A 24,405-nucleotide genomic window follows, 5' to 3' on the forward strand; every position below is an offset into this window, starting at 1 on the left:
TTTAAAATTAGCCACAAATCTAGTAATTTGCTCTTACGACACTAATTTTAGCTTAAATATAAACATTGTTGCACGACACAACTTTTTAGTTTTGTTTCAATTTCTTTCTTGTAATTTCAAGCCGTTTAGTAGTAAGTGCCTGGCATGGCCAAGCCCGTAAGGCGTGCGACTCGTAATCCGAGGATCGCGGGTTCGCGCCCGCGTCGCGCTAAACATGCTCGCCCTCCCAGCCGTGGGGGCGTATAATGTGACGGTAAATCCCACTATTCGTTTTTAAAAATGTAGCCCAAGAGTTGGCGGTGGGTGGTGATGACTAGCTGCCTTCCCTCTAGTCTTACACTGCTAAATTAGGGACGGCTAGCACAGATAGCCCTCGAGTAGCTTTGTGCGAAATTCCAAAACAAACAAACAAACAAACAATGTTTCTTGATGGAATCTAATGGTGATAACTAACTAACTAACTTAGTAGTAAGTAATAAATATTTTAAATTTTACTCATTAATATGATTTTACAATATTCTTGTAAATTTTATTTAATATTATTTAATTCTTTCTTTAGCTTGGTTTTTGTTAAATAATCATAATAATAAATCACAAAATAATCTGAGAATATCAATTCCTCAGTTATTTATAGCGGCCTCTGTCGTTTTATTTTATGTAAAAACTCGGTTGTGGAGAATACAAAATTATGTCCAAAAAATGTCGGAGTCAGAGTTAAGAGTAAGTAAGGAGTAGAGAAATGAGTTAGATACTGTTAGTTCATAGATTAATATATATATATATGATTTTTTTTGAAATTGTAAAGGTTTCTTTAGATTGCAGAAATGTGATACACTTATTTATTAGCTAATAAAGTAACTGTAAAATTTTACTTAATTATTGATATAAAAATATAAATTACTACATTATAATTTGTAAATTTACCACTTAAAATATTGAAAGGTTTATTACACTGTTAAACACCTGTTTAATCTTATTACCCTGTTCGTAGTACAGATAAAAGTAGGTATAGATTTAATTAAGCTTACAGTTACACGAAGTTTAATCAAGTTCAGTACAACTTGCAAGTCGCAGTCACTAACCGAGTTAGTCGTTTGGTAACATTGACGGTGACTTGAATAAGTAACTAAGTTTGCAATAGTTACGTTACAACTCGTATAAATTAAACCATGTTATAACTACATAATTAAACTAAGGATTCTGAATTTTACGTGAATCTTTTTTTCTCTCTCTCTTTTCTAAAATCAAGTCGCTAATTTTTTAAAAAGTAGGTAAAATGCGTTATTCAAAAATGGTTTTAAAGTATTCAGATCGAAATAGAGTTTATTCAGGAAAAAGAAGAGAAATACTCAAATAAGGTACAGCTGACTACTCACTCAATCTGAAGAATAAGTAGAAGGGGAATCCAAAGAAAGTTTACTGTTCTAGTCCTTCCAACAATTTATAATGTTTTTCATGTAAAGACATTCATAAACATGAACCAAGTATTTTCAGGTGGGCACTCTCAGTCTTAAAAAAAAAAAGTTCTCATTAGGTTGCGATAAAGTATAGTAGTCTTTTTGACTATCAGTTTGGATTATCTTTCAATAAAAGAAAAAAAAACATTTGATTACTGCTTTCAGTTTAGAAACAAAATGTACAGTTAATTAAAATCTTTCAGAGGATAAAAACTGTGGTTTTGTCACAAGTTTATGCTGTGTTTTTATTGGTCAATTAAACAATAAGCAGAAAACAATTTACTTCACTAATTTGGTTACAGATGAACAACATATTTTAACATTTGATGTTTAAGTGTATTATTAGACAGTTAACTCTTGTCTTTTGAGTATAGAAAATTTAGTGAAGAAATGTTCTACTTTCATCAAAAGTTAATGTTGATGTTGACAGAGCTGGGTATGTGGCTGTGATGTACTTTGAAAATCTCCCTGCTGTAAGTTTTGGATTGTCTCTAGAGTGTTGTGGTATATATTAACTAATTTTGGTTGCAGAGTTATAGTTGTTACATCTTCCATAACCATAAGGGAAGACATTTCCTTGTGATCAAACTCAGTTCTGACCTGACTTTAGGATCCAGCACTCTTGTGTGCATCTATAGCTTTTTTTTTTATTTGTGGTGGATAGATTCCTTTCTTTTAGATTTTACCATTTTTCACTCAGGGCTACACAGAATTCATTAATGGTTCATCTTGTATAAGTAGGATCTTTAAATGACAATATTCCTAAAATTACACTTCTTCTGTTAGTACAGCATCTGTGCTCTGTTCCAAATTTGACTTTCATAATGTGGTTCATTTTATGTTGTGTAGCTTCAGCTGTTTCTGTACAGTTAAAACTGATACAAGCTTTATATCCAGGAACACATGCTGACATAAGTTTTGTTGCTGTTATTAAGTGAGAATGATTTCTTTAAAGTTTAGACATTGTTCTGTTCAGGGCATTCTCTATCTAAGACAGCCATTAGACCAGCCTATATGTGTATACACACACACTCAAAGAAACTAAACCAAAAATGTAGAAGCAATAACAGAGGATCTCACTACATTTCTAAGTTTAAAACACATAATACTGTACACTTGTTAAACTTGTAGGTGTATTTACACAAGGCACAAAATGTGATAACCAGTTTTACATGAAATATACTTGACATACAAGAGTTTACCAATACCTTCCAACATGCATGTCATTCATTGTCTCTTGTATATTCTATGTAGAATCGAATACCATGTTACTAACATCGGATCACTACTTATATTACCATAATGACTTTGCAAACACCAAAGCAATACTAGTGCTGTTTGAAACAGCAACATTAGAAACATCTGTTAATGTATTGACTGTAGACTTTCAGATCACATCTGAAGATTCATCGACATCCAGACATCCTTTTTTATTTTTTATTTCTGTTACAAGTTTCTAAAAGACTTTCAACAAGTACTGCTCATGTAGACTGTTACATTTTGGTATTGTTTAAGTTGCTGGATAATATTTCTTTACAAAGGTTCATCAGCTACTGTTAAACCAGCTATGGAAAGTGCTTCTCGAAATGAGTAAATTGAACTCTCACCTTTTGTCTCTATTTCTGCCTGACTTGCATGTGGCTGCACTGTTTTAAAACTTTTTTATTTAACAGTGTTTTATCTTAAAGGCATTCTTTGTACAAATGTTTATTTATCCTGTCATGTTGTTTCTCTTGTTTGTCAGTTGATATTTTTAATGTTTGGTATTTGACATGACAGATGCTTCTTTAGGTCCATCACATCATTGTCTTCCAAAAATATTTGAAGCTAGAATACTCTTTTACTTGATTAAAAGGTAATTTGGGTTTTCTGTCCATTATTAAAGAATTAATGTGTTATCACGGAAAGTATTATTCAAAAATAAAATATAAGATATATTGCACTACAACACTTAACCAGTGTTCATTTGTTTTCTTTCTTTCAGTCTCTCCAATGTTTCTATTCTTCTATATTTTCTGCCATTTTTCATATCTCTAATTTTTTTATCCCAGTATAATTTTTATTTTGTAGAGGAGATGCAGATATTAACTGTATTATGGAATTTCAAAACAAGTTTTCATTCACCGCCAATTTACATATTAACTATGGCATGTATACTGGGAACATACAACTCAGAAACAACATGTAAAACTATATTTCTCTGGTAATTGTAAAATCAAAAAAAGAATCCACATTTTTCTAACAAGTAAATTTGCCTTCACTAATTTCAGCTCTTTACTGTTGTGTTTGAATAACAGAAAACTGCAGGACTTTTAGGTACAGTCTTCTACCTGTTCTGGGATTAAAGCTAAATTTTGAAAAATCAAACAGGCAAACTTGTGAGGAAAGTATGATTAAACTGAGTAATACAAGAAAACCAGAATCCCTTGTACAACTGAAGTCCATGTGATCATTAGTTAGGTAAATTTCAACTTTGTTAAGCAGTAGACATTAACTGTTAAGCTTCAAGTTCAGTTGCTAATGTTAGTCGTGATCTTATATATAGATACATTTGTTTTTGTTAAAACTATGAAATGTTTAGCACTGTGAATCTTTGTAAAGTATTCCTTCTGCTTAAGTTGACAAGAAAGTTGGTTCTTGTTAGCTACTACTTATGATTAGCAAGAAAGAATGTTTGATCTGGAGAAGAAATTAGCTTATAAAGTGTGATGGAACATGAGCTTATTTGAAATATGATTATTTTGTGATGGTTACCTGATTATTTTGTGATGTTACCTGATTATTTTATGATGGTTACCTGTATGTAGAAGAAGTAGATAGATAAATTTTTATGCTAAGGAACTGAATTGGTTTTGATTCAACTAATAAATCATAAAACTAGCATTGTGTTTAAATAATTATTAGTGTTGTCTTTCAATGTTAAAAGGATATACATTAAAGCCCAGTCAGAACATGTCATTATAATAAATTAAACTTTGTAGCTGGGTGACTAACCCAGTTTATTAAAATATTCATTTACTTGTGAGCATTGTGTCATGTTAAATAATAGTTCTACTATGATACCATACCTCGACTTATATAATAATTTTACCTCTCTACTTGTTATGAACTTCCCACGTGTTAACATGTGGTATACAAGTTTCCACCAGTGGGAGTTTGACACACTTCTAGTGCAATTGTGTTAACATCTGGCATATGACTTTCCACTGTACTGTACACCACAATCCCTACTTCTTGATTTGGTCTGTGTGTGTAGTTTATTTTGCTTGGGAATGTTTCGGATTTAACCCTTTTGTCATGGGTCAAGACCCATGTCTTCACATTTGTTGACTTGTATTCAAAATTTTATTGAACTACTATTTTATGAATTTATGTCAATAAGTTTGGAATCAAATTGTAGATTATAATTCAAACTTTAGTATCACATACTAGTTAATTACTTAAAGTAAATATAAAAAATCACTAAATATAGATTTTAGCAAGTCATGTAGTATCATGAATGCAGCACTTTAAAATTAGATGTTTGTGACGTCAATATACTAAGTCTATAATTTTGTACAAATTAGAAACTCATATTACTAACATTAGCAAGCTAGAATATAAAATAAAAACCTTATATTTTTATTTTGCTGAGATATGGCTTATGTACTGAATCAAACACAGCAGCTCTGTTCAACCCTTTCCATTTTTAGAAACGGTCCCTTACATACACTTATTTCAATGACTTATGATGTGAATAACCAATCAACAACTTAGAATGACCCCTAGTGGTTCTCTCAGCCATTTTAATGTGTGAAAAGGCTACCACATTCTTTTGAACCAAGGTTTGAAGAAAGTAGTCTGCTTGAAGTTTCACATTTTTTAAAATCTAAATATATCTTAATAAGCTAAATAAATTATAATAAATTCTATGGTAACAGTATAGTTATTTATCTTTTTTTTTGGTTATTCAGCTGTATATATAAAACCAAAAAAAAATTTTGTTTGATTACCTCCATGTACAAAATTTTAAAAGGCTCAGCAACCATTGTCCAGCAGCAACTGAGTTCAAAGGTTGTAGGAAAAAGGTATAATTGTTTCCTGTATTTCTAAATAGTAGTAATCTATATACATATACAATGTATAATAACTGAAATGTGACTGTATATTTCAAAATACTAGTCAGTGATACTTTGGAGTATTCTAACTATTAAAGTCTTGTGTGAATAATTAATTAGTTGAATGTGATAATTAATTTCCACGAGTTGCCCATCTCTAATGGAGAGCATATATTAATGGATAAAAACCTTACGTAAATTTAGGTATCAGTTTTACAGCATAAATGAATTCGCAACTTGAATCATTATTCTGCACCACCTTAAATATTTACATATACCGTCATTATCATATTTTTACATTCCCAGTCACTGTCATATGTTAATGAACATTAACTTAAAGTGACTGTTGTACATTATAATGAACTTCATTTATACAATCAATGTTTTATGTTTATGTGAACTTTTGTTCGTGTGCTTCATTTTGGTGCACTGCTTTATGCATTCTGTTTCTAATGTGACAGATATGATATTTTATTAATTCATGATTAGAAATTCAATTGAAATAAAAATGTATTTAGCCATCTTTAGAACACATGTATTGACTGCTGTTTGTGTTGTTTATAGCAAATGGTCCTGAACTTCAGGGTGTCTGAGCTACAGGTGTTACTGGGATTTGCTGGAAGAAACAAGTCAGGCAAAAAACAAGAGCTACAGTACAGATCCCTGGAATTGTTAAAACTCAGGAGTACATCAATAAATATGAAAATCCAAGAACTTCATAAGTAAGAATGTTTAATAAACTCTTCATTGTACAAGTGATAGTTTGTTTTAACTAAGTTGCAAATATCAATGAATTGTGTGGTATTTGTTTATTACTGTTTATAGTATATACAGAATGTTTACATAAATACATTTATCATTTTTTAATAATGGATTTCAGTTATGCATTAATTAATTAGTGTTAGAAAGATTTTTCTATTATATTTTCACTATAAATCAGACTTGTTCACATTACTTTTTGTTATGCTCTGGTCAACAATTAGTTAAATCAAATTGTTAAGGTTATTTTGTTCTCATTTGGCTAGTCTTTTAATTATCATTATTCAAGTAACTGTGTCTGTAGGCTGGTTGTTAATCAAATCAGGGTTGTTTTTATTCTTTGGTTGCTGTGATTTGGTCAACCATTAACTCACAGTTGTACATTTTAATCTGTGTTTTGGAAGTATAGTAATTATTCTACCAACAGCTCAGATTTTCTAGACTTGTTATAAAACCAAGAATATTCCTAATCCATGTATATATCAACATCAGAAACATTATAAATATATTCAAAATTCCATTTTAATTTTTCTGTTGTCAGTCCTTGATATCATTGTTAAAACTCAATGGATAATGTCACCCAAACACATCAGGTATGCCCCATTTATCAGACAAGATCCATGTGCCAATTTCACACTAAACAGCAACTGAGGAAACTCAGTTAAGGGTTAGAAGTTGAGTACTTGAACCCATAATGCCTCATTTTCTATTGTCTTTCACTGTCTGCAGTTAACTTAAAAAAAACAAAAGTTTCTTAGTTTCTGTGGTATCTGTAATTAAAAGATGATTCATCCTCTGAGGTTGAGAACTGGAAACTCTTTGTGGCTGTTTCACTTCCCATGTAGCAAAAGGGACAATTTCTGTTTCTGTTTGCTCTTTATTCATCTGTACAACTAATGTGAACAATGTAAGGCTTCATTTTCTGTGTCAGTGCTACTAGGGTTATACCTGCTTTGTGAACCTTTAGATCATTTCTCTCATATGGATTAAGATATCTTAAATGCCCGTATATTTATTCAGCATGGTTCAAGGAAAATTGCTCATTTAACATAACCTGTGGACAATGAGGGACAGTTTATTTCTTTAATGCTGATCCTACACATTCATCCTTGGAAAAATAAACTCACCCTTTACTTTTCAGGAAATTATACAATTTCCTCTTAAACGCCTGTACCATGTTGGCCTTTATTACTGTTATGGTAATTAATTTCACAAGTCAATCACTCTGCTAGAAAAAAAAATTTTGAAGTAACACTAACCCAAAAATTATATATTTAAAATTTAGCTTAAATGAAAAATTTAACCTCTTTCCCAAATAACTCACTTTTGTCTTAACAGCTATTTTCTCAAAACCCCGTTTCCACTGAGGTCACCAGTTTATTAACATGATAACTTGACCATTAAAGCCAATATCAACATGAAATTCAGCATATTTGTTAATATTACAATCTTCCATGAATTTCATTTTTTAAGATTAAAAAATCTTTACCAATTGTTTTGTTATGGATCTAATTACCATTAATGAAGAAATTAATTAAATTTAACTGGTCTTAGCTCATTAACATTACAGAAAAGTTGCAGTCTTCAATTCAAGCAATGAAAATGTTCATAAAGAGCAAAATATCAATTTTCACAGATTTTAACATTCTTAAGTTATGGTGTTAAAACATTTATGTATTTCTTTTTATTCTGCCATATTAATTATGCACACAACAAATGTGACTGAATGTATACTTTCAGAGATTGTGATATGATACTTTTATTTTGTACTCAACAGGAAGGTTATGAGAATTGTTTAACAGTGTTTCCCCAACATGTAAATTTGCTGAGTTTTAAAGGTCAGTGCTACCTGAACTAGAGCTAAGCATATCTCTACAAATCGTAACTTAGATGATGAAGAACTCATATTTTAACAAATTTCACTTGGAAACATATTACAAATGTATAATATTTTCTTAAGTTTTATTATTATTAGGTACAAGTAATTTACTTAGATACAGGAATATAGGTCATTAAAATACTATAACTTTCGATACGGCTTGTAAAGTTTTGTAAACTTTTAGTAGAAATTAGAATGTGTACACAGAAAATCGAAATTTTATTCGGATATTCTTACCAAAGCTTTGTTTGTGAAAAGCCTGTTTCATGACTAGTGTGAGAGCAAAGTGATTTCATGTTATGTTCAAAAACTATTCTTCATCCATAAAATTTTAAATATTATTTGTATAATCTCTTAAAACTTCCTAAGTATGTTTCAAATGTTTGTTTTTGGTAAGACTCTATCGCTCCTCGCTAGTACAGCGGTATGTCTCTGGATTTACAACACTAAATTTATGGGTTCGATTCCCTTTAGTGGGCTCAGCAGATAGCCCACTGTGGCTTTGCTATAAAAAACAAACAAACAGTAAGACTATATGCTATTTTCCATTCCCTAACTATATTGTGTCTGTCATTTGACTAACTTTATAAATTATTAAAATTATTTTGTTTAAAACATAGAACAATAAATCAAGAAGTGAAGCAAACAATTATCTCTTCTTGGTATGACCTTTGAACTTGGTTGCTAAGCCTTTTAAAATTTCAACATGGAGAATATCAAAATTTTTTTACAGTTGAATAATCAAGAAGTCTTAAATAATTATTCTGATACCATAGAATTCCTTGTAATCTGTTAAGCATAGTAACTAATATGTGTTTAGGTTTAAAAAATATGAAGACATCTTATATTGAAGTATGTTTACAAAAATGGAAAGAGGTGAACAGGACCACGGTGTTTGATTCAGTACATAAACCATATCTCAGCAAGATGAATATGTATGAAGTTCTTATTTTATATTATAGCTTGTTATTATTGGTAATTTGTACAAAACTATAGACTTAGTATTTTGACATCACAAACATCTAATTAAACAGTGTTGTGTTCAAAATATCATGAGACTTACCAAAATCTATTTTTAGGTGTGTTCTTTTAATATTTACTTTTAAGAAATTAACTCTTGTATAATATTAAAGTTTGAATTATAATTTAAAATTTTATTTCAAACTTAGCAATATAAATGCATAAAATAGTAGTTCAATAAAAATTTGAATGCTAGTCAACAAATGTGATGACCTTTGACCATTGACAGAAAGGTTAAAGTTAGTGTTTTGTATAGATATACTGTAATTTTTTTGAGTTGTAATTGTGGTAAATATAGAAGGATTTTTCTTATGTTTGGTGTTGATTGTGGATTCCACTTTTGTCTTGATTTCTCTGATCAATAATTCTGGTCTGTTGTAATTTTAGTTTTATCCCAGCTTTTTTTGAGTGAATTTGAAGTCAATGGGAATCTTATATCAAGTTTTCTCCAAGTTTTGCTTATTTCTGAGCTGATATCAGAGATAAATGGAAAACTGCAGTGTAATTTACATTGTTCTTTGGTATAGTATTGTCAATGTTTTTGAAGTAGAGATTTGAGGTTTATTATTTAGTGGTTGTTTGAATATTTTTCCCCAATAATTGTTTGGAATTTATTGGTGACAATGAAGGAGTGCTTTATAAGGCTGATTTCTTCATCTGTGTAACAAACAGTTATCTTCTTTAGATTATGAGATCTGATACTCAGTTCAAAAATCACTCCCATATATCTCTACATCTACCGTAAATCCACATGAATCCAAACAAAAAATCAATATACTGGCAGATTTTATAAACATGGTTTCAAAACTACATTGTTCAGTCTTATAACCTGTAAGATAATTTTCCACCCGAGTAACTCACGTCCTTCCAGTAAATCAATATTCTTTAGAAGTAAAACACTATATATATAGTAAGTACCAAGAAAATCTTTAAACTGGTGCTTTGACTCGTACCTTCTTTACTGTAACAACTTCAGACCTTGTTGAAAGTGAGATATATAGTCATTTTAAAATTAAGTAAACTTTATTCTTTTCTAGATTTAATTGTAATTATTTGTTTCACTTCAGTCAGGTAAAATACTTAAAGAAAAAATCAAGTATTCATTCTTAAATAAGGAAACCAAAACTGTATAAAGACTCATCATCCAAACAATTCAGTTTGAGTAAGTTTAACATCAAACAACATACAGATTAGAATGGCATAAACTTCATTTGTAGAATAAAAGTTTTGATAGTTGTAAAGTTGTCTTAGGAAGTTTGAAAACCACCAAGAAATGAATAATAATAATAATAGTCTCTAAGTTTTAACAACTAAGTTTTATTAAATTCAATTTTCTCAACATAACAAGTATACATGGACAGAGCTTGTTTACTTTCATTTTTCACAAATGTTATTTATTTTACCAAATTTTAAACATTTGTGTACCCTCAGTTTTGTATTAATTTTAAGAATTTGTAAGTAAATGCCATTAGCTTAAGCTCTGACTTTAGTTAATGCAAATTGTATAACAGTTCCATGTGTAGTGTTGTCATTTGTTAGGTTACAATATTTAATATTAATTCACATTTTGCATCGCTGTTTTTTTGTATTTAACTTTTCATATTACTGTAATCGTTCTCATGTTATAATATCACTTATACAGTTTACATTTCATTAATGTCTTAGTGTCTAACTATTTCTTACAATTCAAGTGCCTGCTCTTTAAATGGACCATGTGTGTGTTTGGAATGATGAGTTGTGTAACATGGCTCATGTTATGTTTAGTAAAGTGTGTGTTTGGAATAATTGGAATGATGAGTTGTGTTACACGGCTCATGTTATGTTTAGTAAAGTGTGTGTTTGGAATAATTGGAATGATGAGTTGTGTTACATGGTTCATGTTATGTTTAGTAAAGTGTGTGTTTGGAATAATTGGAATGATGAGTTGTGTTACATGGCTCATGTTATGTTTAGTAAAGTGTGTATTTGGAATAATTGGAATGATGAGTTGTGTTACATGGTTCATGTTATGTTTAGTAAAGTGTGTGTTTGGAATAATTGGAATGATGAGTTGTGTTACATGGCTCATGTTATGTTTAGTAAAGTGTGTATTTGGAATAATTGGAATGATGAGTTGTGTAACACGGCTCATGTTATGTTTAGTAAAGTGTGTGTTTGGAATAATTGGAATGATGAGTTGTGTTACACGGCTCATGTTATGTTTAGTAAAGTGTGTGTTTGGAATAATTGGAATGATGAGTTGTGTTACATGGCTCATGTTATGTTTAGTAAAGTGTGTGTTTGGAATAATTGGAATGATGAGTTGTGTTACATGGCTCATGTTATGTTTAGTAAAGTGTGTGTTTGGAATAATTGGAATGATGAGTTGTGTTACACGGCTCATGTTATGTTTAGTAAAGTGTGTGTTTGGAATAATTGGAATGATGAGTTGTGTTACACGGCTCATGTTATGTTTAGTAAAGTGTGTGTTTGGAATAATTGGAATGATGAGTTGTGTTACACGGCTCATGTTATGTTTAGTAAAGTGTGTGTTTGGAATAATTGGAATGATGAGTTGTGTTACACGGCTCATGTTATGTTTAGTAAAGTGTGTGTTTGGAATAATTGGAATGATGAGTTGTGTAACACGGCTCATGTTATGTTTAGTAAAGTGTGTGTTTGGAATAATTGGAATGATGAGTTGTGTTACACGGCTCATGTTATGTTTAGTAAAGTGTGTGTTTGGAATAATTGGAATGATGAGTTGTGTAACACGGCTCATGTTATGTTTAGTAAAGTGTGTGTTTGGAATAATTGGAATGATGAGTTGTGTTACACGGCTCATGTTATGTTTAGTAAAGTGTGTGTTTGGAATAATTGGAATGATGAGTTGTGTTACACGGCTCATGTTATGTTTAGTAAAGTGTGTGTTTGGAATAATTGGAATGATGAGTTGTGTAACACGGCTCATGTTATGTTTAGTAAAGTGTGTGTTTGGAATAATTGGAATGATGAGTTGTGTAACACGGCTCATGTTATGTTTAGTAAAGTGTGTGTTTGGAATAATTGGAATGATGAGTTGTGTTACACGGCTCATGTTATGTTTAGTAAAGTGTGTGTTTGGAATAATTGGAATGATGAGTTGTGTTACACGGCTCATGTTATGTTTAGTAAAGTGTGTGTTTGGAATAATTGGAATGATGAGTTGTGTTACACGGCTCATGTTATGTTTAGTAAAGTGTGTGTTTGGAATAATTGGAATGATGAGTTGTGTTACACGGCTCATGTTATGTTTAGTAAAGTGTGTAATTGGAATGATGAGTTGTGTTACACGGCTCATGTTATGTTTAGTAAAGTGTGTGTTTGGAATAATTGGAATGATGAGTTGTGTTACACGGCTCATGTTATGTTTAGTAAAGTGTGTGTTTGGAATAATTGGAATGATGAGTTGTGTTACACGGCTCATGTTATGTTTAGTAAAGTGTGTGTTTGGAATAATTGGAATGATGAGTTGTGTTACACGGCTCATGTTATGTTTAGTAAAGTGTGTGTTTGGAATAATTGGAATGATGAGTTGTGTTACACGGCTCATGTTATGTTTAGTAAAGTGTGTGTTTGGAATAATTGGAATGATGAGTTGTGTTACACGGCTCATGTTATGTTTAGTAAAGTGTGTGTTTGGAATAATTGGAATGATGAGTTGTGTTACACGGCTCATGTTATGTTTAGTAAAGTGTGTGTTTGGAATAATTGGAATGATGAGTTGTGTTACACGGCTCATGTTATGTTTAGTAAAGTGTGTGTTTGGAATAATTGGAATGATGAGTTGTGTTACACGGCTCATGTTATGTTTAGTAAAGTGTGTGTTTGGAATAATTGGAATGATGAGTTGTGTTACACGGCTCATGTTATGTTTAGTAAAGTGTGTGTTTGGAATAATTGGAATGATGAGTTGTGTTACACGGCTCATGTTATGTTTAGTAAAGTGTGTGTTTGGAATAATTGGAATGATGAGTTGTGTTACACGGCTCATGTTATGTTTAGTAAAGTGTGTGTTTGGAATAATTGGAATGATGAGTTGTGTTACATGGCTCATGTTATGTTTAGTAAAGTGTGTGTTTGGAATAATTGGAATGATGAGTTGTGTTACATGGCTCATGTTATGTTTAGTAAAGTGTGTGTTTGGAATAATTGGAATGATGAGTTGTGTTACACGGCTCATGTTATGTTTAGTAAAGTGTGTGTTTGGAATAATTGGAATGATGAGTTGTGTTACACGGCTCATGTTATGTTTAGTAAAGTGTGTGTTTGGAATGATGATTGGGCTCATGTTATGTTTAGTAAAGTGTGTGTTTGGTTGGAATGATGCTTGTGTTTCATGTTATGTTTAGTAAAGTGTGTGTTTGGAATAATTGGAATGATGAGTTGTGTTACACGGCTCATGTTATGTTTAGTAAAGTGTGTGTTTGGAATAATTGGAATGATGAGTTGTGTTACACGGCTCATGTTATGTTTAGTAAAGTGTGTGTTTGGAATGTTTGGAATGAGATACGGCTCATGATGTTTAGTTGTGTTACGGCTCATGTTATGTTTAGTAAAGTGTGTGTTTGGAATAATTGGAATGATGAGTTGTGTTACACGGCTCATGTTATGTTTAGTAAAGTGTGTGTTTGGAATAATTGGAATGATGAGTTGTGTTACGGCTCATGTTATGTTTAGTAAAGTGTGTGTTTGGAATAATTGGAATGATAAGTTGTGTTACATGGCTCATGTTATGTTTGGTAAAGTGTGTGTTTGGAATAATTGGAATGATGAGTTGTGTTACACGGCTCATGTTATGTTTGGTAAAGTGTGTGTTTGGAATAATTGGAATGATGAGTTGTGTTACACGGCTCATGTTATGTTTGGTAAAGTGTGTGTTTGGAATAATTGGAATGATGAGTTGTGTTACACGGCTCATGTTATGTTTGGTAAAGTGTGTGTTTGGAATAATTGGAATGATGAGTTGTGTTACACGGCTCATGTTATGTTTAGTAAAGTGTGTGTTTGGAATAATTGGAATGATGAGTTGTGTTACACGGCTCATGTTTAGTAATTCTGTTTCTGTTATATTTAACTTTTTTAATTAGAGCAGTAGTTTTATTAATTGCATAATTTTGCATTTCGTTTAATTTACTATAATGTCTCATATTAATGCTTCCTGGTATTTTTATAAAGCTTACCTTGTGTGACAGTAATAGTAATCCAACATAAAACACCTGTACTATCATAGAAATTATCAAACCACATATGAAAAACAGAATCCAGAACTGCATAAGTAGTATAGTTAGCCCTCTTTCCTGCAGTTTGCAAGATCCCCATGGGCATTAATTAGGGGTGATACAATTCATTAATACTTGTCTTTTCATAATAAACATCAGTTTCTTTTTGTTGTATCATATATTCTCAAATACAGTTAAACAGGACAATGTGTTTTTATAATTTATTTTAAATTTTGAGCTTTTCTAAAGTTTCAGTGTTCAAACTGTTTAATGGACTTTCATTGGTAAGTAACTGTACAAAGGAAGATTATATGAAATTTTGTGTCACTTTTTTCAGGGCATAAAATGAGTGTTAGCTCATGAAGAACCATCTGGTTTTTATGTGTTTTATGAGTAAGTTACATCTTTAATGTTTCATTAACAATGTTAATTACAATGGTTAACACACATAGTGTATTTATTATTATAAAGGTCATTTTGTATTGTTTACTTAGTATTTAGAAGCAAGTCTAACTTAAATCCCTTAAACTGGTTGAAACTCTAGCTGTACTTGAAGTATGACTGTCAATATTCTAAGACAAACTTAGATCTCTTAATCTTTTAGATCAGTAGTTCTTAATCTGGATTCAATCGAACCCCAGGGGTTTGGTGAGTCAGTCTCAGGGGTTCAGCGAAGGTCAAGACACTAACACTGTGTGTGTCCATTCCGTTCACCACACTCGTATGATTTGTGACATCATGCTCCACTTGGCTGTCATTGGCTGCGGCTGATCACGTCACATCACTTGGCTTTAATATCTGTGCTGCAAGGAACTTGTGACTATAGTAATCGTGCGTCATTTGTGATTTTCTTCCTAATCTTTCAATCTCTTCATACTAACTATGTCGAGCAAAAACAGAAAGTGGTTGGATGAATATGTGTAATATGGATTCACGTGTATAATGGATCATGATGGGAGTCAGCATCCTCAGTGCATGATTGCAGTGCCAAGTTGACCAATTCTGGTCTAGCACCAGCAAAACTAAGAGAACACTCCCTAAATGTGCATGGAGATGGGAAATACAAGAACACAATGCTTGCTGAATTCAAGGTAAAGAGAACCAGGTTCAATGAAAAGGTTACTTTGCCTGTTCTCGAGTTTGTACCCATCGACAAACCGATCCTCACAGCATCGTACAAAGTTGTGTACTTGACCACAAAACAGGACAAACCACACACCATTAGTGAAACACACGTTAAACCAGCAGCATTGAAGATGATGAATATCATGCTGGGATAAGCTGATGAAAATAAGTTATCCCAAATTCCTCTTTCAAATGACACCATCAGCAGAGAATAGATGACATCTTGGCTCAAGTAGTTGCAGATCTGATTTCAATCCCAGCAAAATTCAGCCTTCAACTCGACGAGACCACCGACATTTCCAATCTAAGTCAGCTTGTTATATTCGTGCGCTATGTGAAGAATGACGAGATAAAAGAAGATTTTTTTATTTTGTAAACCTCTTACAACAACAACAACGTGAATAAACTTGTGGATGACTTCAGAGACAACGATCTTTCGTGTGATATGGTTTCTGCGGTTTGTTCAATTGGAGCTCCAGTCATGCTGGGATGAAACTTTGGTTTTGGTGTGCTGGTGAAGGCGATGCACCACATGTCATTGTAACACACTGTGTTCTGCACAGGCATGAGTTGGCAACAAAAACCTTGCCTTCAAAACTGGCAGAAGTATTAAAAATTGTAGTGGAATGTGTGAACTTTGTGTGAAATAGTGCCCTGAAGCACCGCATCTTCAAAGAGTCGTGTAATGAAATGAGCTCTGAATTCGAGGTACTTCTGTACCATTATAACGTTTGGTGGTTATCACGGGGAAGGGTGCTGAATCGTGTTTTTGCCATGTGTGTGGAATTAGCCCTGTTTTTGCAGATTGCTTCAAAACATCTGAGTTCATTCTCATTTTGACGTATATGGCTGATATCTTCAATGCTCTCAATCATCTTAATCAACAGATGCAGGGCAGTGGAGTCAACATCATCAAAGCAGAAGAAAACCAGAAGGCATTTCAAAAAAAGCTACCGTTTTGGAAACAACGAACAGAGAATGATAACTTTGCAAACTTTCCCCTGTTGGACGACTGTGTAAGTAAGATCGAAGATGTGTCTGAAATCAGAGACATTTCTGTACTTAGGGAGCTGAAACAAACAATTGCCATGCACTTAGATGAGTTCGCAAAGTCTCTCGACAGATACTTCCCCATTAGAGAGTTATATCCAGCATGGGTGACACAGCCGTTCACGTTTAGTGTTGCTTGTCTCTGAAAGGCAACAGCAAAAGTCACATTGATTTGCAGTAAATATTCATTGAGTTATGTTTTTGTTTTTGTGTGAAATTCATGTTTTGTTGGTTTTGTTCTTTGAACACGGTGATATTGTGTGCAACTGATGCATGGTTCATTTTGTGCACTAATAAAATATCTACTTATGTTTTGAATTTGAAAAAAACTTATATTTTATTTTTCCAATTACAAAGGGTTCACTGAATGCAAGTACGAAACTTCCGGGGTTCAGTACCTCCAACAAGGTTAAGAACTATTGGTCTGGTACAGTACCTCCAACAAGGTTAAGAACTACTGGTCTGGTACAGTACCTCCAACAAAGTTAAGAACCACTGATCTGGTACAGTACCTCCAACAAGGTTAAGAACTACCGGTCTGGTACAGTACCTCCAACAAGGTTAAGAACTACTGGTCTGGTACAGTACCTCCAACAAAGTTAAGAACCACTGATCTAGATGCTATAATGAGATTTTTTGACCATTTGGTGTGAAAAGCATATTTATCCAGTGATACAACAAACACTTTCTCATAGTGTGACAGTGAGGTTACTCATATATCATTAGTGCCATGTGTACGTACATCATGGAGAAGAAGTGGATTTATCCCATGATATCATGAAAAATAATGAAAATACTTGTGCATCCTTTAATTTCCCAACTTAGTATTATACCTGTGTTCACCACCAAGCATTTTGATGTGGAAAAAGTGCTAAACAAGTCAAATTCATTTGTTGATGAATAATTGAAACTTTTTAAGAACCAACCCAAAATGTAATTACACATTCAAAGGGTTGAACTGGCTCAAACTCTCAAGCTGTAATTATACTGTGGTTTACAATATCAAAACTACCCATCTGTTGGGGTATTCTAATCATTGTAAGTTTGTTTTATGACTTTATAAACCCCTAATAAAAATTTCTTTGTAAATCTTTATAAATAGATTAATATTTTTACTCTAATATGAGCAGGTACTTTACTGTGATCAGAAATTAATTATAATAAATGCATCAGGCCTTCTTTTCTAAAACACATTTTACGAAAACATGTAATGTGTCCCAGATTCAAAAGTCACGATAAACTATGGTGGTAGCCATAATGGGTAGTTTTATATTAATACAAAACATTGTATATTGTGAATTATGAAGTTTTGGTCTTTTTCATTGCTACATGTGGTTGCATGCAAATCTAAATACGGAAAGATGATATTCAGTCAACCATCATATTACAATGTTAAATACACTTGAGTAAAGTAGAAATATTATCTATGAAAATAATAAGAGATCTTTAATTCATTGGTATTGTACATGAAATGAACAGGGAAGAGGGAAGCCAAAGGCAGTAAAATAAAGTTGAAAAAAACAAGGTTATGGAAAATTGAAGATTATTGGATACAAAGCTATAGAAAGAGGAAGAAGATGTGTGACAATTCTGATGAGGATATTATAGAAAGAGAAGAAAATTAAAACTAGCCTTTTGAACATGATAGTGTTGTGTAGTTTAAACCTTTTTATCATTTTCATTAAATCAATACTACTAATATAAAGCAGGTATTTGTAACTTTAAAGAGTAGCATTTTCTTTATTTCTCTGTAGTAAAGGATTACTTAATACATGTGGTTTGCACCTAAATTTATTTACATATATAAATCACTATACACAAGTTTTTGTTGTTTTTTTCTTGAAAGGGCTAAGATATCTATTAGTTTGTAATATGGTTTAATGATCCTTTTACATGTTTTAGGTTGGAGATAAAAATGCCCAGCAGACAGTTGAATTATGTTTCTTGTGTAAAACAGTTTTTGTTTCTGTTTCCACAAACAGGCAAAGGTTTCCAGCAAATACCTCACTGATAACTTCCACCGATCCAGGCCATCTCTATGGTGTTCCACCATCACATTTGAAAGGACCTCGGGATTCAATACCAGGAAATCAATTAATCCCTGGCAGCAGCCTTCACCCTGTCTCAACCATTGATTACTCTTCCCCCAAACACAATGTGGCCAACATTCAAAGTGGGTATAATATGACCAAATACCCAGTACATCCTGATGTTTGTCTGAAACCTTTACCATTTTATGATGTTCTTGCTGAATTATTAAAGCCAAGCAGTTTGAGTGAGTACGTTATTTTAAACTTAGAATTGTTGTTTTAATTTTTTTTTTTGCAGTTGCCAATTTTGCTCAGTACTCTCATAAAAAGATTGCTCCATCGAACGTAGCCAGATGCATAACTCTTGGTTGATGTCTTTACCATGGTCCCATCCAAAAACAGCTCTGCATATGGAATAATTATCATCCATGTTTATTTTATTGGTTGTGGGCCAAATATTTTGTACCCTCTGTACACTAATTGGTTGAGAGTACTGGTCAGACTAGCTGTCAACGTGGGCATTTTGTGTATATCCTATTAAATATAGCATAATGCTTGAGGTTAGTAGTGCAATTGTCAGTATAAATGTTACCTTCATAAATGCTTCTCATGTTACATTATCTAATAATCAGAAATTTCTGAGAATCTTTAAAATTTGTAGTGAACTTTTCTACCGTATAAAACTATGATTAATATTAATAAACTTCAATATTAAAATTATTCGTGTACACAAATGACAGTGGAGTTCATTCATATGTCAGGTTGCTCAACCTAAAGATAGTTATTATCAGTTGTTATTTTTGGTGAACATTGTGGTAGTTGAATTGTGCATTTTCTGGACTGATGTTGTGATTCTTTTTTTAATTTTTATTTAATTTGTATTTTATTCAACACTTAAAATGAATCCTAGGTTATAAATTTCTTTCAAATTTATTATGCACAGAGAACTGAATACCCATTTTTGACAATAAATGGTCACAACATCGGTGAACAACCTTTGTGAACCTGATGATGACCAATGAAGGTCGAAACGTTGTTCACTCTTCTACATACAAAATTTTCTCAACCCAAACGAGCCGTTTTTACATATATATTTCTCTACAAGTGGGTTTTCTCTACATCACTGAATAAATGGTCACTGTTTATCAGTAAGAACTTTTTCATATTGAATGAAGTTTTACAAAAAATGCTTTCTTACAAATTATTTTTTACAAACATGTAACATAATATAAAATATAAAGACAAGATCTGTTTGTCCAGTTAGGTCATCCTATCAACTATACTATACTACACTTAATTAATAAAATCCAGCCAATATCATTTAAATATTTTTAAAATACCTTAAGTTCATTTAAATTAATTACATCTATTACATCTGAAGCCAACTCATTCTAAAGACCAACCACCCTGTTAGAAAAATAAAACTATCGTAGCTGAAGGTGACTTCTACCCTGTTTCCTCATCTTACAGTATTGATCATTAAGTATGAAAAATAATAATTTTTACATTTAAACCATTGCTATAAAAATATTTAACACCTTAATCATATCCTGTAAAGATTTGTATATCGTGAACACAAATAAAAGTTAATTTAAAATATAAGAAATATATTTTTTCTCTTCTTTGGCTTGTTTTTTCACTGTAGTTTTAGCACGAGTAATAAGATGCATTTTTGTTGCATGTTATAAAATTGTTTGTATAATTATTCCAAAATATAACTTGCATATGTTCTACACACACACAGTTCAGCATTCATGTATTGTTTTGAGTGCTATTATTTCACAGAAGTGACACTGATTAACCCTAAATCATCATTTTGTGATATAAAGATGAACTTGCAACAGACATGTCACAAAACTAGGACTAAACTTTAGTGTTTTTTTTAATAAGCAGTGCTTAATACAATATATGCAAAATATAAAAAAAATACTTTCTCTATACATTCTTATCGTGTAATACAAATAAATGGCAGTGAAAGAAAACCAATAATCTAACTTTTAATGGTATATAAGTTTTAAGTTCCCAATTTTATATGGCATTACTTTTATAAAATCCTGAATTTCCCTTGTATGAGAATTGTTACAGTTTCTATCTCGGCATCTCATTTTTAATTTATTTACCATCCCTCCGGAAAGATTAAAATTTAATGTAAATTACTGTTTATAATGACATTACTCAGGAAAAAAGTAATTTCTATGGCCTTCAGTCTTATTTAGTTACAGAGCCATCAAATAGAAGATCAAACCTCTACTTGCCACACCCACTCATCACATCGTCTCTTTCAAAAATTGTCAGTAACTCTCTCTGGCATTTATTACTGTGTCTTACAACCAATAGAAAGCCAAGGTTTAAATATATCAAATGACATATTACATTGTTTTCTCTGTAGACAATTGTTTGTTTTACTTTTAGTTCTAACTTTATTCTGACAAGTGACATTGGTGAGCTGAATTTTTAGTGGCTCTTGTTGTATAGCTAGAAGACCAGATAAGTTGAGATAGTCAGGGGTAGTTGTTTGATTTTTGCATGTAATTACTCACTGCTTTTTAATGCTGTAGAACCATTAGGATAAAAAGTAGGGATAAAAAAATGTGCCTTTCAAAATAAACATCAAAAATCAAATATTCAGGAAAGTACTTTGTTTTTCTTCTTTACTCTCTATTAGTATCATAAAATTAACTAAAAGGTAAAAATTAGAAATATTTTTGTTAGATTAGGTAAAATAAATAATAATATATTTTTTCATGACTGATGCTTGAAAGTAACTTATGAATTATTTAATTTGAGGGTAATGTGAACTACAGATTTGTCATGTGATTTATACTGAGGGTAATGTGAACTATAGATTTGTCATGTGATTTATACTGAGGGTAATGTGAACTATAGATTTGTCATGTGATTTATACTGAGGGTAATGTGAACTACAGATTTGTCAAATGATTTATACATTTTATGGCTGGAATACCAGTGACAGTTCAAAGGGCAATGAAACAAAAGTTTAGTATAAGCAGATGTATACTTTTAAAAGTTTAAAGCTACTTAGGATGAACTATTATAGTTTTATGTTACAATCTGAAGTCATTCTGGAAAGGAAAAAAGGTTTTTATAGTGGTTACAAGATCAGTCAAATCATGCATAATTACAGTAGAGAAAATATCAAATCATGCATAATTACAGTAGAGAAAATATCAAATCATGCATAGTTACAGTAGAGAAAATATCAAATCATGCATAGTTACAGTAGAGAAAATATCAAATCATGCATAGTTACAGTAGAGAAAATATCAAATCATGCATAGTTACAGTAGAGAAAATATCAAATCATGCATAGTTACAGTAGAAAAAATATCAAATCATGCATAGTTACAGTAGAGAAAATATCAAATCATGCATAGTTAAAGTAGAAAAAATATCAAATCATGCATAGTTACAGTAGAGAAAATATCAAATCATGCATAATTACAGTAGAGAAAATATCAAATCATGCATAGTTACAGTAGAGAAAATATCAAATCATGCATAGTTACAGTAGAGAAAATATCAAATCATGCATAGTTACAGTAGAGAAAATATCAAATCATGCATAGAAAATATCAAATCATGCATAGTTACAGTAGAGAAAATATCAAATCATGCATAGTTACAGTAGAGAAAATATCAAATCATGCATAGTTACAGTAGAGAAAATATCAAATCATGCATAGTTACAGTAGAGAAAATATCAAATCATGCATAATTACAGTAGAGAAAATATCAAATCATGCATAGTTACAGTAGAGAAAATATCAAATCATGCATAGTTACAGTAGAGAAAATATCAAATCATGCATAGTTACAGTAGAGAAAATATCAAAGTAAAAATATTTACTGAGAGAAAAGGAGTGAATTTTATTAAGATTACACAAATGAAATTTGAAATTGTTAAGGTGAAGTATTTTTTAACTTAAATTGCTGTGCACATGAAGCAGTCAACTTTTTGGCTCCATGTTGTCATGGAGAAATTTGTAGTGAAAGTACCTCAATAAAAATGTTGTGTGTTTTACAAATGACTCTTAATAATAACTGAAAGGCTGTGAAATTTTGTAAATATGTACAAAACTGATAAGATGTTATAGTTTGTAAAATTGTAATGTCAATTTGGGGTCACAAATATTTTGTGATTTTAGACAAATGTCAAAAGTAACAATGTAAGTGCTGAGACTTGAAACAAATTCATCCAGCACGATGTAGGTTTTCTTTATCATAATATATTTAATTTTTTTTAAAGTTTGAAAAGTTATGTAAAGTATGCAAGTTCAGACAATGTTATTTTTTTGACAAAGCATTAACTCACAGATTTCTTTCTGCTACAGCTGTCAGGAGATAATTAGTGTTCATGTTACTTGTTGATTTTCATTCAAAATATTTTTTTCTGTTTGACAAGCCAATATAAAGCATGAATTATTGGATTATTATTTCTGGCACGGAAGCAAACTAGGTCTCTTATCTTACCTCTGATATCTAGTATTTCTCAACAGTCAGGAGAAAGGAGGGTAGAGTCTCTCTCAGTTGACTGTCAATTATGTTATTCATAGTGAGATGGAGAAATATATTCAATTTAGTTGCATTCTCTTGTGTTTTCTAAAGCTGCTACTAAAGGTACTCCTGGACATCATGTTATTTTTCTTTTGGAAATTTGAGCATCACTGAAATCCCTCATGCATTTATAAGGTTAATGGATCATAAATATCATTACACTGAATCTTTCAGTTTCCTTTTTCATGATTATTCTATTAGATCTTGAGGTCATGTTAAAAAGCTATGGGCTCCTTTGTTGCCACTTCATCCAGAGATCCAACTATTCACAAATGCCTTGCTTCAGGGATGAGGCACATCTCTCACCAACCAGGAATTCCAATGTCTAAGCAAGAGAAAGAGGCTTCCACACACAATGTTTTAGACCTTCTTCCTCTTCAAAAAGTGACTTCTTGTGGTCTGTGCTTATTAAGTGGAAAATCATCAACTTACTCCAACAATTCTACTGTAGTATCTTACATTTTCCATCAAGGGGGCACTTGGTCCAGAGCTCTTTGTTTTCAATCCTTGAGCTCCTCTGGAACCACTCCTATCATATCACTCTACTATCTTGTCATGTTCCACAGGTGATAACTGCAATATCAAATCAACTGTTTTGACTCAAAGCTATTCTCTCAAAAGATGCAGCATTGTGAGTTTCTCTGTTGGATTTGCCCTTATTTTGAATCACTGATGTTTGAGTTAGCCACTCATTGGAACACCCAACTACTGACAGTTTAATCCCCAGTACTTCACTCTCAGGCTTTATCAATGGATGCATTCTGTCAGGAGGAAAGGAATTGCAATTTTAAGCCTTTCCTCCAATTCATATGTTACCCAAAGTACTAAGAATTTTTCCAACCCATTGTTGGATCCTGTTGATAGCAGCTACACCCTGGCTTTTGCTTCTGTGGTACCTCTTCCACTTCCTCTGTGGAGCCAGCCATGGTACATCTGGGTTTTTGTAGGTTCGAGCTTCATGCATGAAAGTTTTGCAGACCTTCACATGGAATCAGATTTTCAATTTTAATGTTGCCATGTATCTGTTTCAGTCTTTGCTTAGTCTTATAATGGACAATAGCAAACATGTTGACATTGTTTATTGACACGAGGTTCAACCCACTTTGGTCATAAGGACCAACTATAACTTGTTTTTGACTTGGCTCTTTGGCAGTATTTTTGCATCATTCACAG

General features: G+C 31.9%; 1 protein-coding gene across 4 annotated transcripts in view; it reads left to right on the forward strand.

Annotated features, from left to right (window-relative positions):
* Nucleotides 1–641: 641 nt before the first annotated feature.
* LOC143249922 (E3 SUMO-protein ligase PIAS2-like) overlaps nucleotides 642–24,405 on the forward strand; it is a 64,775-nt gene continuing 41,011 nt past the window's right edge. For 3 of the 4 annotated variants that reach the window (XM_076500533.1, XM_076500535.1, XM_076500534.1), the window contains exons 1-3: nucleotides 642–720; nucleotides 6,119–6,276; nucleotides 18,610–18,902. In XM_076500533.1, the coding sequence (XP_076356648.1) occupies nucleotides 700–720; nucleotides 6,119–6,276; nucleotides 18,610–18,902 (472 nt within the window). In that variant the 5' untranslated portion in view covers nucleotides 642–699. Of the gene's footprint in view, nucleotides 721–3,754; nucleotides 3,918–6,118; nucleotides 6,277–18,609; nucleotides 18,903–24,405 lie in introns of all 4 variants that reach the window. The other variant, XM_076500536.1, reaches the window with a different exon arrangement.

The sequence above is a fragment of the Tachypleus tridentatus genome, chromosome 4 (assembly GCF_004210375.1).
Source record: "Tachypleus tridentatus isolate NWPU-2018 chromosome 4, ASM421037v1, whole genome shotgun sequence".
NCBI classification, from domain to species: Eukaryota; Metazoa; Arthropoda; class Merostomata; order Xiphosura; family Limulidae; genus Tachypleus; species Tachypleus tridentatus.